This window comes from Brienomyrus brachyistius, unplaced genomic scaffold (genome assembly GCF_023856365.1).
Source record: "Brienomyrus brachyistius isolate T26 unplaced genomic scaffold, BBRACH_0.4 scaffold42, whole genome shotgun sequence".
Lineage (NCBI taxonomy): Eukaryota > Metazoa > Chordata > Actinopteri > Osteoglossiformes > Mormyridae > Brienomyrus > Brienomyrus brachyistius.
This window is the reverse complement of record NW_026042317.1, coordinates 346,730-366,852: the sequence shown is the minus strand read 5'-3', so window position 1 is coordinate 366,852 and position 20,123 is coordinate 346,730. Positions and strand designations below refer to the sequence as shown.

Sequence of the window (20,123 nt, the reverse complement as noted above, 5' to 3'; positions counted from 1 at the left end):
AGGAATGGGAGTTATTCTCATCCACAATTTTACTAGAGACAAACATTCTGGCCACGGCCTTTTTGTCTCTTCCATTGTTTTTCTGAGCCTTGTTTTAATAGTGCCGTTAGTTCTCTCCACTAAGCCTGCACTCTGAGGGTGATAAGCACAATGATTCTTAAGCGTAAAACCTAATGATTGTGAACAAAGGGACATGGTCTGATTTACAAAATGAGTCCCATTGTCTGATCTTATAATATGAGGTATGCCATAAGTAGGGAAATAATGGCCTACCAAACATTTTGCAACAGTCATTGCATCACAGTGCTTTACAGGGTATATTTCTACCCACTTAGAAAAGGTGTCTATAATGACTAGACAGTACTTCTTCCCTTGTGACCAAGATAATTCAATAAAATCCATATGTACAACTTGAAACGGGTACTCAGCTACAGGGAACTGGCCACGTTTTGGTCTCATGTTACCCTGTGCATTATGTTTACAGCAAATTAAGCATGTTCTACAAAATTGCTTTGCATAATCAGAAAAATTTATAGCATAAAAGTATTGCTGGATAATATGTACCATCCCTCCTGTTGAGACATGAGTATTTCCATGGCTCACTAAGGCAGCTGTTTTGTATAAGTTTTTTGGTAGGATGGGCTTGTCATTCATATAGTAAACTTTCCCTTGCTGTATTGCTCCTCTCTTGATCCAACTCTGTATTTCTGTTTTAGGAGCATGAATCTGTGCATCACACAGCACATCACTATCTATGAAAAGAATGTCTGCCACTGATAAGGTGGGCTGTTTCAGGGCCGCTTCTTTGGCAGTTTTATCTGCAAAGTTGTTTCCTTTAGCTATTGTGGAAGCATCGGTTTGGTGTGCTTTACATTTGCACAGTGCAAGGCGAGTCGGTAATTGTACAACATCTAATAATCTAAGTAGTAAGTTTGTGTGAGTTAGAGACGTTCCCTGCGATGTTTTAAAACCTCTATTTTTCCACACTCTTGCATGGTGATGAACAGCTCCAAACACATATTGACTATCAGTGTATATAGTAAGTGACTTATTTTTGAATAGCTCGCATGCCCTAATTACAGCATAGAGTTCAGCCGCTTGTGCTGAACAAGCAGGTGGGAGTGCATTGGCCTCTAACACTTCAGTGGACGTAACTACAGCATACCCGACCTTATTTTTTCCCATATCATTTTTTGATGCTGATCCATCTACATAAACAACCATTGAATCTGATATTGGGGTCTGTAAAATATCTGCTCTGGGTTTTGTTTGCTCTTCCACAACTGCTTTGCACGAATGTGGCTCTCCATCTTCCGTTGTCGGAAGAAGGGTGCTAGGGTTAAGAGGACCACATCGCTGTATAGTAATGTTTGACTGTGAAAGCAGGAGTGAGACTAAGGTCAGATGTCTAGCATGTGTGAGGAACGGAAGCGGCGTCTGCAGTAAAACTAATGAAACTGAATGTGGCACCTTCAGGGTGAGTGGGTGACACAACACTAATTCTGCTGATAATTTTACTGCTTCTGCAGCAGCTGCACATGCTTGCAAACATTGTGGAAAACCAGCTGCTACTGCATCTAATCGTTTAGAATAGAATGCTAGTGGTCTTTCCTTTGTCCCGAACGGCTGTGTTAATACCGCTTTCATATAACCTTGATTAGCATCAACACATAAGGTAAATGGTTGTTGATAATCTGGTAAGGCAAGTATCACATTTGTTTGTAGTATCATTTTTAAGTTTGTGAATGCCAATTCTCCTTCTTTTGTCCACTGAATTTTATCTTTTAAGGCCATGTCTTTCCCATAAATTAAGGTTTGCAGAGGTTGAACGAGTGCGGCATAATCAGGTAGCCATTCTCTGCAATAATCACAAAGTCCTAAGAAGGACATCATTTGCTGTTTAGTCTTTGGCTTTGGTGCCTCTTGTATTGCCTGTTTTCTAGTTTCTAATAATGATCGACCTTGTTGGGAGAGTTTATGTCCAAGATATATAACTTCCTCCCTGCAATATTGTAATTTTTGTTTTGATGCTTTATGTCCTGTATCATATAAATGCTGTAACACCAACAGTGTGGCTTCCTTACAATGCTGTTTTGTATCTGAAGCAATTAATATATCATCTACATACAGTAGCACTTGACTATGGGATGGTATTTTACAGGTACTCATAGAATATCTAAGGGCCATGGTATATACATGTGGACTTTCTGAAAACCCTTGAGGGAGTCTAGTATATGTGTATTTTTTTCCCTTATAGGTGAAACCAAATAAATGTTGAGAATCAGAGTGCAATGATACTGAGAAAAATGCATTACTGAGATCAACTACTGAGAAGTAACTTTTATCAGGGGTTAATGAGTTGAGCAATAAGTGCGGGTTGGGCACGTCTGGTGCTGCGTGTTGCACTATGTTATTAACTGGTCTTAAATCCTGCACCATGCGCCATTTCCCTGTATGTCCCTTCTGGACAGGGAAGATAGGAGTATTGCAAGTGGCCTCAGGAGCCTCTCGCAATATTCCTGATGCCAACATATCCTGCACTACAGGGGCTATACCTTTCTCTGCCTCAGGTTTTAACGGGTATTGTCTAACTACCGGGCGGTGTTCTGATTTCACAATTACTTTGTATGGTGGGAACCCCTTTACCAGTCCTACATCAGTGGGGGAGGACGACCACAACCCTTCCGGGAGGTGATCTAGATCTGGACATGATCCCCCCTCCAGAACAGAAAAAATTTGTCAGGTTGGGTCCTGCAAGTGTGTGGTGAGAGTGGTTTGAACTCTCCATCCCAAAGGGAACCGCCACACATTGTGTTTTTTGTCATAGCTCCAACAGGAGCCAGGTACGGGTTGGTAGTCATTGTAACTGTGCATGGAATCTCGTAAGAACATCTCTACATCCCTCCACTGCATCTGAGGTGATTTTGATAGAGATACGTGAGGTGTTTCCCCTCTGAACACAGCCTGTTGTTTATTAGATAAGATGACTGAGGCAGCAGAAAAGCCAGTAGTGGAGTTAACATACAAATGTTGTAAGGTGATACAAGTGTCTTGAAGGGCATGAAACGTTTTGTCATAGGCATAATCTGGTCCTAGGGTGCCTTTGTACCACATAGTGACGTGTAAGGCATCGCCAGGCATGAACTGGGTTTGTTTAGGGGACTGCTTTTCTCTAGTTTTTCGCAACAATTCTCGTGTCTGTGCAGTTCCCCCTAGGTCCAGTGACCAGTAATATTGTGGTGCTCCGGTTCCTTGCACAACATAGGCTTCCTTATTTATGATTGCTTTCATGCCAGAGTTTGTGGCAACTACACTAATGCCCATCTGTACCATAAGGTCACGGCCTAACAGATTGACAGGGCAAGAAGGGCTTATTAACACTTGTGCTTGACATTCAATCCCAGTTTCCTTATCTTTTACTGCAACTGGGTTTGTTAGCTGATGACTGTCTGTTTGGCCTCCTGCTGTTTTTATATTTATGACAGATGAGGAGTATGTGACTTCAGGAGGACTGGAGGTTAGGACAGTCCTACAGGCTCCAGTATCACACAGGCATTCGTATACTTTGCCATTTATGATTAATTTCCGACTTGGCAAAGTTCCCCACTGCCTTTCTGCTAATAGCTGACATACTGCTTGCAAATCTATTTCCTCATCCAGGAGGTCTTGTAAGGTAACCTCCGTTTCTTCCCTTTAAATGACCTCTGTTTCACCTCGGATAGTGTCGGCAACAGGGGTCTCCGAGGAGGGTAATTGGTCATTTTCGGTGGAGTTTGGATTAAATGGTCGCTTCCCTGACCTGCAGTCCCTGCTTAAATGTCCAGGTTTCCCGCATGTCCAACACTCTGTTTCCTGTGAAAACCCTCCTGTTTGTTTATTTCTAAATCTTCCTCGGCCTCTAAATCTTCCTCTACCTCTGAATCCCCCGCGTCCCCGAGGGTTCGTTTGCACTAGCGCTACCACGTCAGAGGCGCTGAATATTGTATCTGTCTTTTGCTGTTTCTGCGCTTTCTGTGCGTGTTGGGCATATTCTAAGGCTTGTTGGACTGAGCCAGTATTCTGATGTACCCAATGTTTGTCGAGATATTTTCGCAATTCAGGCTTTAGGCCTGCGACAAAAGCTCGTTTTAATTGTTGCTGATACACTCCTCCGTCTTCCTCGTCGTGAGGAATTCCTGAATTTCCCCTGAACACCACTCGCATCCTATCCATAAAATCCTCAGGTTCCTCTCCATCTTTTTGTTTGCACTGCGCTATTCGCCCATAATCTGCACGTCTTACGAAGGCTGTCTCTACCCTGTTTCGCAAGTCTCGTAATGCTTGTATGAGTTCCTGCGAGTCATGTGCTAAGACTTCATCATTATTGGCACCGTGTCCAGTGAAGTCGCCTGCCACACGTCCCCATTTATGGGTAAACAACTGTCTTAGGCATCGGTACATTTCCCTGCCGTTCAAATGAAAACTACTTTGTAATTCTAGGATGGCAGTCCAAAACTCGGGTACCCCTTCTTCAACCGGGGGTATTCCTTTTAAAGCCGCTGTTCTATCCTCAGCGGTCCAGGGTCTATATACTAACATAGTTTCGGGTCCTGCATTATTTGGCCCTCGATTTGGGTTTGCCACTTCTACGAGGGGACACTGCCATTCTACCTCCTCTTGTTCTGTGTTATTTTTTGGATGCCGTTGTACTTTAGCTGTGGCCAAATTTTTTACAGGATATAGAGAGGGATCAGACCCTCGAGTTAACATGCGAGATGGTTCCACCCCCCCCCCTGCTTCTTGTCTATCTGTGGCTGGAACCAGCGCCGGTGCAGGCACCGGAATTTGTGGGGGCGGTGGAGGAGCTGGAGGGGCAGAAGGTCTTGCTGCCGTTTCTTCGTCTAGTGTGATTAAAGCCACCTGGAGTTTTTTCTCCTTATTTCCCTTTTTCTGTTGTCTCTTATTATCTCTTAGTTTACTCTGTTCTAACCATGCATCAGAGAAAACGTATTCCTTTTTTCTATCTTGGCCTTTTTTATTATTGGTAGTCTGTAACATCTCCAGTTTTAAGTTTCCCTGTAACTTTAATATATCTGGAGTGTGGAGTTTTCCTTCAAACCCATGTTTTTTCCTCCATCTCTGACTCTACTTATTTGTCCTGATCCTGGTTTATATCCTTCCATAAACTTCTCATCTCCCTCTAATTTGATTTGTTTACTCTGATTTTTTCCCATTGTTACCTTTTATTGAATACACTACAAAACATAAAAAATCCTAAAAGCAAGTCCCTGGCATGAGACCTCAGGAGGACACCAACACGGCCTTCTACTGCTCACTATTAGAGCAGCGGTGTTAGTTTTCAGGGATGAAACCCGTCCTTGATCCTTCAGTCACCAGTATGTTGTTGCTTTTAGGGTGGATCGTGTAGGTTAATCTAAAACCTATAAAAACACATCCACATACATCAATATATATATTTCCAATAACGCCTACTTTCTCTCCCGGTTAATTTCGGCTAACCTCAACCACATGCATGTCTTGGCCACCTACTTATTTAGGTGCCGTATGTCTCACTTGGCCACCTACTCACTTAGGTGCCATATCTCTCACCTGTATAGTGTGCTCTCTGTTCCGTCACCGAGGTCCTTCAGACATCACCAGACGTCGAGCGCAGTTCTAACTACCGGCCTGATGACGAATTCACATCACAGGTCTTTCTTGCACCCGTCTTCGAGTGACTGCCGGCAGTTTTCGGTGTCGCTTCTCTCGGCGTACTGGAGACGTCTTCGGGGTTCCTCGGATCCGGCTCGAAGAACCAAATTCTATGTTGGGGAAAGCGCCCGGCGTTTCCACCCCAACTCCACATTTATGAGACACACACAGGTTACAGTTTTACTTGCAAGGGTACCCACACTCTCTGCAATGCAAACTACAGCAGAATGTGTTACAAAGGGTGGTTCCCCTTGACTCCTTTATTTATAGTCAGTGGGAGGCGCAAGAGTCATGCAGAATAGGGAGGTGAGAGAAAGTTCTGGTTTTGCTAAGGTGGGAATGCTATTATTAATATAATCTAAAGTATGAGGCTAGGGGAAAACAAAATAATATATATACATATTTACATTCATTGCTGATCATACAGGAGTGATAACAAAATGATTAATAACAGTTTCTTCAACCTAACAATGACCGTTCCTTGGATACGTCTCTTGTACAGTAGTTGCAGTTTGTCAGGACAAGACTGTTTGCCTAATGTGACATGGTGAACAAGTCCTGTGATTAAAGCATGTCTGCTGCTTAAAACATTGTGTTGTATGATGAAGGTTTCTTGCCGGTACATGTTGAATTACATTAGAATATTCAAGTATTATTTTTTAAATCATTTAATGAAATAGGTATTTATCTCATTATTGATGATGCCTGTGGTCCACCTGTATGACAAGTAACCTGTCCCGGACAGAGGTTTCTTCAAGGCCTGTTGTAGGAACCCCATGGTGTAGCATTATGAGAAAGTATACAGGGAGTAGTACAAATGAGCAGTCGCCCTGCCCCTCTTTTACTCATTTTGGATGCTTAAATTACTAAATTGTGTCTTTAATGCTATTCTGTATGATTCTATGGTCTGAGTGAGTCTCCAGTACTACATGAATGGTAAACTTAAAAACTCTACTTCTCTTAGCTTAATAATATTTTCTTTCTTGAGTTGAATTAGTTTGTGTCTAATTTTCATTTTATTGATTTTCTGCACACTTGGATTATTTATTTGCCCCCCCTTGTCTTAAAGGCTAGAGGGGGTCTGTGCTTGTGACCTGGCAATTATTTTCGGTGTTTGTCACTAAACTTGCAATATAAAATTTGAAGACAGGTCTGTGACCTGTGCTTGCAACAAAAAACGTCTAAGTGGTAGTAGGCAAAGCACAGCACTGCCTATACTTTCTGAAAAGGCTAATCTTTTATGGCACAGACAGGAAAAGGTGATGATCCACTAGCAGCTCCAAGACGAAAATGGGGTTTATTAAAGAAAAACAGAGCACCCTGGGGTAAAATACTAAACAAAAAGGCCGTGAGGGGTCCGAAACTAGCTGGGAGAAATAAGATTGAACTAAAGAAATCATTAAGTAACACAACTAAGGAACTAGGCTAAACAGAGAGCAGGACTAAAAAACCAAGCACACAGTTCACAACTAACACTGACCACAGACAGACGGACGGACAAACGAATGCATGTGCCACACACACACACACACACACACACACATGTGTTTTCTTTAAAATTTACAAGTCTATTTTGTGTGGTTTTTCACAATAAGACTCATGAACGACTAAGTTAGTATGTTTTGGGGTCTGTATACACATCGCGGTCCTATACTTTCACAGACCTAAAGTTAAACTCTAAAGCCCCTGACCACCGGTGTGCGTGTGTGTGTGTGTGTGTGTGTGTGTGTGTGTGTGTGTGTGTGTGTGTGTGTGTGTGTGTGTGTGTGTGTGTGTGTGTGTGTGTGTGGCACATGCATTCGTTTGTCCGTCCGTCTGTCTGTGGTCAGTGTTAGTTGTGAACTGTGTGCTTGGTTTTTTAGTCCTGCTCTCTGTTTAGCCTAGTTCCTTAGTTGTGTTACTTAATGATTTCTTTAGTTCAATCTTATTTCTCCCAGCTAGTTTCGGACCCCTCACGGCCTTTTTGTTTAGTATTTTACCCCAGGGTGCTCTGTTTTTCTTTAATAAACCCCATTTTCGTCTTGGAGCTGCTAGTGGATCATCACCTTTTCCTGTCTGTGCCATAAAAGATTAGCCTTTTCAGAAAGTATAGGCAGTGCTGTGCTTTGCCTACTACCACTTAGACGTTTTTTGTTGCAAGCACAGGTCACAGACCTGTCTTCAAATTTTATATTGCAAGTTTAGTGACAAACACCGAAAATAATTGCCAGGTCACAAGCACAGACCCCCTCTAGCCTTTAAGACAAGGGGGGGCAAATAAATAATCCAAGTGTGCAGAAAATCAATAAAATGAAAATTAGACACAAACTAATTCAACTCAAGAAAGAAAATATTATTAAGCTAAGAGAAGTAGAGTTTTTAAGTTTACCATTCATGTAGTACTGGAGACTCACTCAGACCATAGAATCATACAGAATAGCATTAAAGACACAATTTAGTAATTTAAGCATCCAAAATGAGTAAAAGAGGGGCAGGGCGACTGCTCATTTGTACTACTCCCTGTATACTTTCTCATAATGCTACACCATGGGGTTCCTACAACAGGCCTTGAAGAAACCTCTGTCCGGGACAGGTTACTTGTCATACAGGTGGACCACAGGCATCATCAATAATGAGATAAATACCTATTTCATTAAATGATTTAAAAAATAATACTTGAATATTCTAATGTAATTCAACATGTACCGGCAAGAAACCTTCATCATACAACACAATGTTTTAAGCAGCAGACATGCTTTAATCACAGGACTTGTTCACCATGTCACATTAGGCAAACAGTCTTGTCCTGACAAACTGCAACTACTGTACAAGAGACGTATCCAAGGAACGGTCATATATAACATGCCTTCAGAAATTCATGACACACTGTCTGATATTGCAATACAGTTCATAAAAATGCCTAGGGGGAAGCTAAAACAAAAGGAAGATGACACTTCACGATTCTAATACACATATCACTTAATTTCAGAGTACCGCAATTCACATAACTTCTACTATAAGAATCCCACACCGACATGCCAGTTAAAATCAGGCTCAGACGACGCTTCTAGCTGCAGAAGAAAAATACATTTGTGACCAACTTAAATTCGGCCTCAATGTCTGCCTCTTAAAACGCGACGCTTCATTCCCAATATATTTGTCTAAATACAAATAGATTTCAAAATGCTGTCGATTTGCTGAGCAATACATGATACATGAGCAATACAATACATACAATACAATACAATACATATCCAGGCGACGGCTTTTTGTTCCGCTGATACAATCATGTTACCTTGTTAGCTTTGACATGTGGTGACATTTCAGTGACATTGTTTTAAAATACTCTACAGTAAAATAGAACAAGTGTAAGGTGATTAGAGGCTACTTGAATAAAATTAAAGAATGTCGACAAAACAGAATGAGCCTTTAAATGTTTTACGTTAAAGAAAAGCGTCTATGTTTGTATGTTAAACACCTGTTGGCATAAGCGCATGCAGTTTACGACCGTATGCTTCTCCATCACCTATCAAACACTAGGCAGACGGTGCTTAGACAACCACACATAACATGCAAACCAGAAAAATATGCACATGCTTCTTGTGGATTTCAATAGTTTTGTACGTTTATTTTTTATTTATTTAAATGTCGATTAGGTTTTCTTCTAAACCGTGTATTTACTGAATGAAAAATACAGCAAGCTTTAAGACCAGCTAAAGATGTTATTGCTAGCCAGCTCCCTCCTGGCGTTGACAGCAGCATTAAGAGCAAATGTACACGGACCTGGCTAAAGTGTCTCGGGGATAGTTAGCCGCATCTTAAAAACGTAAGAGCCCCACTGTTCGCAGCGTTACATCAGCTAGCAGCTCGCGCCACACCGCACACTCCCTCGCGCTCAGTGCCATTGACGTGTCCGACATATTACCGCCTCCATTTCCCTTACTAACCGATAGGTGGTAAAGTAAGAAAATGAAACTTCGCTCACTTTTCGCTCAGAAATCTCACTGCAAAGTGGATGACGACTGGTTCTGTTGAATTAGGACTAAGTTTCATTAAGTGTGACAGATGGTGCAGCTCAGTTACCGGTGTTAACATGGCATCCTCAGTAAGCATCTCAAATCATGCACCCGGATGCTATAAGCATAGGCCTTGGGGGTCACCTTGTAGGGAAGTCAACATTTACTGAAAAGCCATCTTTATTAAAAAATAACTAAGCCTTTATTCTTTAAAGTCTTTAACGTGTTTTAATGCGACTGCTAAATGTAGTTTACTAGCTCCTACTGTTATAAATTAAATGCTATTAATCAGCTGCACTCGTAGTTACAGCTTTCTCTGGACCTGACCCTACACTGGGTACATGCATGGGGAGCATTGCTGACATAAGGATCTAATGCCTAGGTGTCGAGTCTCACGGTTAAAACTCCCGGTCCCCGTGTGGCTCAGGGTTCATCAGCTGTTAAAGATTGGTAGATTCCATGAGAGGTACCCCCTTTAAATACGGTTTATTCCCACCACCCCACAAAATTAGTACATTTTAAAAACACAACCGTGCTACATACATATAACAAAACATATGCACAACTTTTATTTTGAATAATAAAACACCCGGTCATGGTACATTTTAAAAACTCATTTGATAAATGTACACAAGCTTGAAAAATAAAACACACGTATACATGATACATTTTAAAACACTTGTGCAACTTTGAAAATAAAAAAACTTCATATTACATTAACAAAATCTCCTTTGATAAAATCCCTACAAACTTTTTACAACTTTGCTTTTGTAAAATAAAAGCCATGTTCATATTAGATTTCAAAACTAATTCACAAAATGAATGCATAAAACTTTGTACATTTTAAAAATACGTTTGGGCTGCAAACATATAACAAAATGTTTTTGTAAAACACCCAAACATCTTACATCTTAAAACATCTGTACATCTTACTTTGAAAAACTTTTATGTTACGTCTTAAAACAGTTGTACATCTTACTTTGAAAAACTTTAATGTTACATTTTAAAACATTTGTACATCTTACTTTGAAAAACTTTCATGTTACATTTTAAAATACTTGTACATCTTACTTTGAAAAACTTTCATGTCACATTTTAAAACATTTGTACATCTTACTTTGAAAAACGTTCATGTTACGTCTTAAAATATTTGTGTAACTAAAAACTATGGTCAAGTTATATTACCATTCTTTAAAGTTTTAAAGTGTATTTGCATTTAATGTGTAAATGCAGCTTACTGGTTGCTATTAAATGTAATTAAATAATCATGTACACCTTCTTTAAAATAACAAGACTATATCCTAAATTCTTACACCCTTGCCTGATTCCACAGTTCCTACCCCTCACTTATATGGCCCCCCTCCCACCCTTCCATGACTTGTGAGATAAGGAAAGCACACTTCCCAACCTTTGGTTGTGCGCTTGTGCGCATGCTTGGGGTTTTGCTGTGTGTGTGTGTGTGTCTGTCTGTGTTTGTGTCTGTGTAGGTTGTTCATCTTGCGTCCAAAGTTAAGGTTATATTTTATACTACTTTAAAATAACACATTTTTGTTTGACTGTTTAACAAACACATCTAAAGTTTTTATACATTTAAACATTAACAAAAGCTGTTAATGTTGTTTTCTTTAAAATTTACAAGTCTATTTTGTGTGGTTTTTCACAATAAGACTCATGAACGACTAAGTTAGTATGTTTTGGGGTCTGTATACACATGGCGGTCCTATACTTTCACAGACCTAAAGTTAAACTCTATAGCCCCTGACCACCGGTGTGCGTGTGTGTGTGTGTGTGTTTGTGCACATGAGCATGAATATACATTTACTGAAAAAACATATTTATTAAAATAACTAAGGCTTTATTCTGTCAAAAACAATTTTTAAATAATTCTAGCAGATAAATGGGGTCGTTATAGTGAATCTGTAGTCTCCCTGCATAGTGGATGACTGCTGACACTGTTGAATTTGAACTATGTTTCATTAACTATCAAACAGTCTGCAGCTCCGTTACCGTTGTCAACTTAGCATTGTACTCCAGCAAGCATCTCAGATCAAGCTTGTAGATTATATAAGCTGGGGCCGTGGGCACCTTGTAGGATGTCTTTATTAAAATAACTAAGACCTTATTCTTTAAAGTTTTTAATGTGTATTTGCAGCATGGTGCTAAATGCAGCTTACTGGTTCCTATTAAATATAATTAAATAATCATGTACACCTTCTTTAAATATAATTAAATAATCATGTACACCTTCTTTAAAATAACAAGACTATATCCTAAATTCTTACACCCCTGCCTGATTCCACAGTTCCTACCCCACACTTATGTGGCCCCCCTCCCACCCTTCCATGACTTGTGAGATAAGAAAAGCAGACTTCTGCCTGCCTGGTCGGTCATTTCTAGCTGCTATTTAGGTTCTTCCTCAAATCCTGTTGCCTAAATGACTTATATTCCACTCATATTAATTTAAATCAAAACAATCCTTATACATTTTAATAAAAAACGTGAACTATATATGTTTGGTGTTTTTTTGATTGAGCAAACTCTTTTGTGTTTTTGTGTGCGTGTCCGATACAACTGTAGTTTGTATCAACTTTTTTTTAGTTTGACCTCCGGGGTGTGTGTTTGTCCGCATGCGCGTGAATAAACATTTACTGAAAAACGTATTTATTAAAATAACTAAGACTTTATTCTGTCAAAGTTTTAAAAAATGTGTTTTGATGCATGTCACTAAATGCTGCTTAATAGTACCTAACCGGGGCTGCTCCCCCAGAGACAGTTGCTAGTCCATTTATTCTTTTAAAGACTACTGATTCCAATTTGGTGCCATATGCTTTTATCTTGTAGGCCGTAGGATAGCTCCATTTCTACCAGCTATAGGCCATGGTATGTCTGGGCTATTATGCTTAAATTCTTTATTAATTAGCGTTGGCTATGTGCTTTATAACACTGCTGATTCAGGTCTCTTGTAGATTTTCTCTTGACCGGTCAGCGCAGTCTCTCTCTTGTACATAGAAAAAACAGAGAATACCTATTATTAGAATGTTATTTTTAATTTAATTTAATTAAATTAATTAGCATTTTTATCACGCGAATAAAAGAAATAATATACTCACCGGGTAAGGCCTGGATGAACCTCTTTGGCTGGCAGGAAGGGTAAGACCTCGAAGATACTTGTGCCTCTGCCCTAGGAGGAATAGGCCCCCCCGCTCGCCGCAATATCAACCAGGTGCAGTCATATCGTTTCTCTGTTAACCCATATCTGTACTGTCATGTATGAAAAACAGGATTTACTGGGAGACAAGGTGTCCAACTTGATGTATGGCCCAAGTCGTTAGAGACGGCCTTCAAAAGTGTGGCCCCATACGCTGATGTAATACAAACGCCTGCGTGAGGAAGAAACACACATACATTGTCAAAACTAGCGCCAAGCGTTTTTATTGGACGACAGACCCTCCACCTCCTCCTCCTCTCATTCTTTGCTCCAACTTTATCATTTTCTCCCAGAGTCTCAGTCTCTCAGAGTTTGTCACAGACTCGCGCAGCGGCACGGCTCTCAGCTCTCCGGCATCAGACTCGCGCCGCGGCACGGCTCTCAGCTCTCCGGCATCAGACTCGCGCCGCGGCACGGCTCTCAGCTCTCCGGCATCGCTCTCTCCGAGGATTATCCGAGCCTGCGGGGACCTTAGCGCAGTACCGCACCAGACACAGGGTTCTAAGGCCTTTGCTGATTCTCCAAAGCCCGGGACCTTACCGCGGTACCGTAACACCAGACACGCCGTACGCTCACGCTCCATCAGGTAACCCACCCCCGCTCAGCCACGGCTGTGCCCGACAAAATAATAACTTATTAAAATAACACACACACACACTCATAAGCACTCTCCTCAATATAACACTCTCCTCAATATAATTTTAAAATAAAATAATAATTAAATAAATCATTAAAAATAATTTATAATAATAATAAATAATAATTTAAAATAAATAATTAAAAATAAATAATTAAAAATAAATAATTAATTAAATAAATAATTTAATAAATAAATAATGAAATAAATAATAAATAAATCCAACTCCCGTGACGTCACATCGTACCACCACAACCAAACCCCGCCTACACAAGCCCCGCCCACAAGTGACCTTTTGACCCGACCTGTCAATTTGATGGAACCGGCATCCTTCCTCTCTCTCCACTTGTTTACTGATAACTGCTTTCATGTAAACTCTGCTGTGCTGAGAGTAAAGATGAAGAGGGAGAGACAGCAAGAGGCTGCTGACGGCAGAAAATGCAGGCGACATGGAGGGGAGTGAGAAAAGGAGCAAATATTGATGGTTAAGAGTGAATAATGACGTCACAGCAGCCTGATCCTGATGTTAGTTTAATATGCTTCTTAGTTTGGCCTGTGGTGTGTATTTCAGATACAGCATTTAATCAGGGAGACTGAGTGTGAGTCAATGGCAGAGAGAGAAAGAGAGAGAGAGAGAGAGAGAGAGAGCAGACAGGCAGGTGAAGATGAAGGTGTATTAGGGAGGAGGGGGGAGGAGCTTGGACCTTCACCAAATCAGCCAAATGTAAATGTCACGTCTATCAAACAGGAGACCCTGCTTTCAGGAGAAATGGTTTAAAGATCACACTGGGCTCCCTTACAGCCCCTCCTCATCTTAAGGGGGGTTCTTTGTTTCTACTGTGCAAAATAATTTGTAACACAAATGTCTAAACTGGCATGAAAGACACATTCAGCTCTTGTGAAGACTGGCATGTGAAACTGGAAAAGGCACTGTGGAAATTCAGTGCACATAAAGACAGGCAGTGCCACAGATTAGCACTGATGACATGGATTCAGAAGATCAATCCTGTTAATATTCAACCTTCAGATGAGCTGGAAAGAGCAGCAGCAAGTGAGGAAAAATCTTCTGAAGTTAAGTACTTAAGTGGCTTTTCGAGGTGTTGGTAAGGAGAGTGGGAATTTCAAGCAGCTTCTAATGCAAACAGCAGAGGGCGATGCAGAGCTGACCATGTGGCTGAAAGGTCACTTTGATTTCACCAGTGCTGTTCCTGGGTTGCCCTCAGTCCTTGTTATTGGTTATGATTCTCACTGTCCTGCATTGTGTCTTGTTAGCTGTGTATTTAAGTGCCTGTTCTGCTTCTGTTCTTTGATGCTTCATTATAGCTGTATGTATGTATATAGTTCTCTAGTTGTTTTTATTCCATCATTTAGTTCATTCCTGGTCATTTGCAGTTTATTTTGGATCCATCCTGATCCTTTTGGTTTTGATGTGTGTGTTGTAATAAACCCTATTTTCCAGCCGTGTCATGCACTGCCGCAACCAGAAGAGGGCAGAAGATATGGCACAAAAACAAAGGAAGAAGCCTAACTTTAAAAAGAACAAAAAACATCAAGACTCATCCAGCATGGGGTGGTGGGTTAACAAATAACACAAACAATCAAAGAATAAGCAAACAAATGAGAGAAAAGATGCAGAGATGACTGAGAAGCAGGGGATGACTGGAGAAGAGACGACAGGACCAGAGGACAGGAGGGATTCAGGGAGAGCGGAGAAGGCAGTATAACTGAAGAATGGGAGAAGAGGAGAGACCGCAGAGAAAGGAGAACATAGATGACTGGAGGGGAGGGAATATAGGAGCAACAGAGAGAAGGAGGAAGGGCTGCGGAGGAGAAGACAGGATAAGAGGGGAAAATGTGAGCAGAGAAGGACAAACACCCCCACTGCCCAGCAAAGTGCACTTGTAAGTAAACCACAATTTTAGCCTTGGGCTCAATATCTGGACTTGTCTCTGTGTAGCAATGCATAGAATCCCTGACACTGGTTATGACTGTACTGTATTAGTCCTAAACCTGCCATTATAGTGTAAGGAGAAAAGATTTTTTAAAAAATAAATTATTTAAAAAAAAAGGTAGAGCGATGTAGCCCCCGGAGAAGTCCCCCCCCCCCCCCCCCAAAGCCCTGTTTGTTCCCTTCTAGCTACCAGATGAAACTCACAATGCACCCCAACGCCACCTAACTTCTCTTCCACATGATGCACCTTATTTACCCTCTGAATCCTGTCTATTATTGAGCGTTTTTCTATCCATTTGATTATAAGCTTATTACACTGTATGTACATTAGTCAGCCACATATGCTGTACGGCTTTGTTTTCCGGACAGTCTGGGCTACTCAGATGTGTCATAATTCGATTTGTAAATGCTGACAGTCTTGATATTATCCTTCTTATCAGGAAAAACTACTTCTGCATATAGATATTTCTCAATTTTTAGTCTCATCTAATATAAAAATTGGCAGGTAGTACAAATATAATCTTATAAATGCTGAGATTAGAGTATCTGCGATGCAGGAATGCAGGGGTTTCATTGGGGCCCTTTCTATGGCTTAGTACTGTGAAGGAATACATGGTTAGTGCCAGGCGCAAATGAATATCTTTGATTTTGCATCCATGTGGTAACTTGTTGAAGTTGTCTGATAGTCAGTAATACATGGTTTAATTATTATTATTGTTTATTTATTACTTTATAACATCTAAAAGAAACTGAAATAGGAAAGCTTATTTTAATTTATGGTCCACTGGATAAACACAGACATTACAGATGGTTTTAGAGTCTAATGCTGAATGTTTTTTGCGATCATTTTTCTGCCTGCATATGCTGTGATTGCTGCAGTGAAATTTGAGAATGTGTTTGTGGTCAGTATCATAGCCTCAGACAACAAACCAACGCTGTAGCGTGTCACTGTGTTTACATGTGAGAGAGGTTCCAGTTACATAATGAACTCGTTCTAATTGTTTTGACGGAGCTCGAGAAACCTAAAAAATAAATGCTGGTGTTATCAAAAACTATGTCATATAGCTATATTCCAGATTTATTACAGCCAAACACATCTCGGAGCTCCGAGGAACCTCCTTCTCCTTACATTTCCCTCCATCCCACTCTTCTCATCCCTCCATCCCTCAAATACTGTTACATTTGTCTTTTTTCCACATGCACACCCTATCTTGATCATACTCTGACTGCATGGCATCCATATGCAGGGCAAACTATTTTACAGTCTTATCTAGTATAATAGGACATAAACATTGAATTTGATAGTTATCTTTTATTTACACATTAGAACACAACGCATGAACATGAAGGGATCGTTTGCATTTGCAACCAACACCTCCGCAAACCCCCCTGCGGAATACTGGCCGCGGACAGGGGTGGGAATCCCCAAGCTGGAAGACTGTACTGCGTCATGTTAACATTAGCTAGCTAGTTAGCATGGATACAGAGTGCACCGGACTAAAACTATAAAGGACATAAGGTGTGTGATATAGTAAAACACTTACTAACTGGTAATGCACGTTAGCATTACGTTAAATGACAACTTTACCTGTTACTTACCAGAATAGCCTCCTACACGTGCGACGAATGACAGCAGGCAGAAGGCTGCGCGTTTTTCAGAAACACACCGGAGTTAAACTTACGCCGCGTTATTTACAGGCACTTCTAACACCAACATTTGCAGCCATTAACTCATATGTGGTAGTAACACTGAAATTACTTTCTCTGCGTCAAAATAAGGCACCACTGTGATTTTGATACTTTATCATTTATACTTAACTGTACCTTCCTCCCATTCCTCCGTCTCTGCTTATTGACATTTAGGAGAGTGTCAGATATAAATTAACAATTCAAAATTATCAAACAAAGACAGACACAACACTGAAGAGATGACAAAGACACAGTTTGAAAAGTAAATATGTTTTATTGCAAATCTCTTATCTTAACATAGCCTATCTTATCATATGTTAACTTAGCCTATCATATTTTATCTTAGCCTATCTTGTCATATCTTAACTTAACCTATCTTATTATATTTTAACTTAGCCTATCATCATATAACTTAACCTATCTTATCTTATTATATTTCAACTTAGCTTATATTAATATATTTCGTCTTAGCCTATCTTATATTTTAACTTAGCATATCTTATCTTATCGTATCTTATAGCTACATTAACACTTAAACAGTATCACTTTCCGTTGGGTCCCGCGGGATCCCAGTCCCAATGCAGGGCTCTAACACGGGTATTCTAAGAAAAAGAAAATAAACACTTTACTTAACGTTACTTAAAGCAGTCATATAACTAATAAATAAATAAATAAATACCTAATTAATGCCTTATAAATCATTTATAAAAGTATTAAAAACACGGCTGTAAATACTTATACAAAGGCATAACACATTATAGCTATGTTGATAATGCATTATGAATGCTCTGATCTATATATACACAATAAATATCTTCATAATACATTATATCGGCCATTAATCCATAATAAACATGGCTATAATGTGTTATGCTTTTTTTTCTTCAATATTTATACGCATGTCTATAATATATTTATGGATGCATTACAGTGCATTGTGAAGGTGTCAATAATGTAGTTATATTACTGCTTTAAGTCATTTCTAAACCTGAATTCACAGCCTTATAATTACTGCCTCTTGCTACTTCTTCTGAAGGGCAGGGGACAGCAGAAGAAGCACCACTTCATCTTCTTCTTCTTCTTCTTGTGGCTCTTCTCAGTATCATCTTCAGAAAGATCTTCGGCATTCACATGGAATGATACTTCTTCTTCACTGTAGATCTTCTCGGCAGCATCAGCATCTTCTTTTGTTTTATCTGTCTTCATCACTTCAGTCTCGTCCTCTTCCTCAGGTCCTTCTTCTGGTATAGTCAGTAGCTGTGATCTGTCTTCAGATGCCACCATACACTGAAACCTGACCAGTGTGGTAGCATCAGCATCTTCTGCCTGCTGGAATACCACATCAGCTTCTTCATTTTCCTCAGGTCCATCTTCCTGTAAAGTCTGCAGCCATATTCTGGCTACATATGCCGCCATGCACTGCCAATTGTCCACTGTGGCAGCATCAGTGTCTTCTGCTTCCTGAAGCTCCTCATCTGTTTCTTCATCTTCCTCAAGTTCTTCCTCCTGGATGGGTTCTAGCCAAGTTCTGCCTCTTTGTGACACTACATACTCCACAGCATTCCCTGTACTTCTCCCTCCTCCTCCCTTAACCTCCTCCACATTCACTCCCACCTCACATACATTCTCCTCACCTCCATTTAGCATATCCATCATACTAATACCAGCCTCTGTCCCCTCCATCACAACCCTGGAGGCCTTCCCCTCAAATGTTCCCCACTCTGGTACCTCCACATATTCCTCACTACTCTGCCCCCTTACCTCACTTTCCCCCCGGCTTGTCCGGTCCTTCCTGACTTTCTTTTTTTTGTTAAGGTAGCACGTTTTATAAATTTCCCAGTCTTCAGATGAAAGGCCGTAATTACTCTGAAGACTTTGAGATGAAATACTAGTGCTGGCTAGCAGTCCATCGTTTTCCACACTCTCCCCTCCCTTACTAACCCCTCCCTTACCCAAATCGGTAGACCCCCCCAATCCCCCCTTAACCCCCCCAGCCTGGACAGTGGGGAGTGTCACTGGTGAGAACTCCTCCACACCTTCTCCCCAGTTGATCACTTCATCCCACAGGTTCCAGGCTTCCCAGTGTTGGGTGTTGGTCCATCGATCAGCTCTCTCAATTCGCTCTCTGGGAAATAAATGAGAGATTAACCAGCACTTAACAGAGATAATAAAATAAATAAAGAGCTGGAAATTCTTCAACCATACAGAAAATACAATTGTTATAATTATTATAATAAATAATTACAGGGTTCACATATATAAAAAAGAAAGAATAAAAGAAACAGCGAGCAAGATTGCAAAAAAAATCTACTGTAAAATGCACGATACTGTAAGTGCAATATCATATTAAACAGTAATGTCACCAAATTATAACTAGAATCAAATACGAAACAACTGTGCTCCACATCAAATGAATACCCAGATGAATACTACCAAGAACTGAGTTAACACTAACCAAGCTAAGAATATTTGAAAGTGTTAATCCTGTGTAACAATGTAAATAGATGTAATGATAAACTTAGAAGCATCTAGCCTACTCCGAAAGTAATGCCCCAATTTTTTTTTACAATTTACCTACCACCCTGTACAGTAGGGGGTCCCAACTTCCGGTCGGTGTTCCGGTACCGTCCGCGCGGAGTATTGCACCGGGCGGCAGACAACCGGGGGTAGAGGAGCCAGCCGTCCCGTTTATTAGGGGATCGCGCCGTTTTGGAAAGAAAGCTGCCCGTATTGATGTACGGAAATACGCCATTAGCCCCGCATGTCCGTATACACCGTCAATCTCCAGCCGCTCGGCGTGGGAACCCCCAAATTATACCGCCGTCTTACCGCTCCGTGACACTTTTCTACGACGGAAACCGATCCGCGGACATCGAAAGGTTGGGAAGCCCTACTAAACTAGCATGTTTGAGATGAATTTACTAACCAAATAGTCTGTCATTATTTAAATAT

The 20,123-nt window shown here is 40.6% G+C and overlaps 1 protein-coding gene across 3 annotated transcripts in view; it reads right to left on the bottom strand.

Moving 5' to 3' along the window:
* The window catches only part of LOC125722784 (uncharacterized), a 154,958-nt gene extending 135,871 nt beyond the window's left edge, over window positions 1-19,087 (bottom strand). For all 3 annotated transcript variants that reach the window (XM_048998990.1, XM_048998989.1, XM_048998988.1), the window contains exon 1: window positions 18,160-19,087. In XM_048998990.1, coding sequence (XP_048854947.1) covers window positions 18,180-18,854 — 675 coding nt within the window. In that variant the 5' untranslated portion in view covers window positions 18,855-19,087 and the 3' untranslated portion in view covers window positions 18,160-18,179. The remainder of the gene's footprint in view (window positions 1-18,159) is intronic.
* Window positions 19,088-20,123: the final 1,036 nt, after the last annotated feature.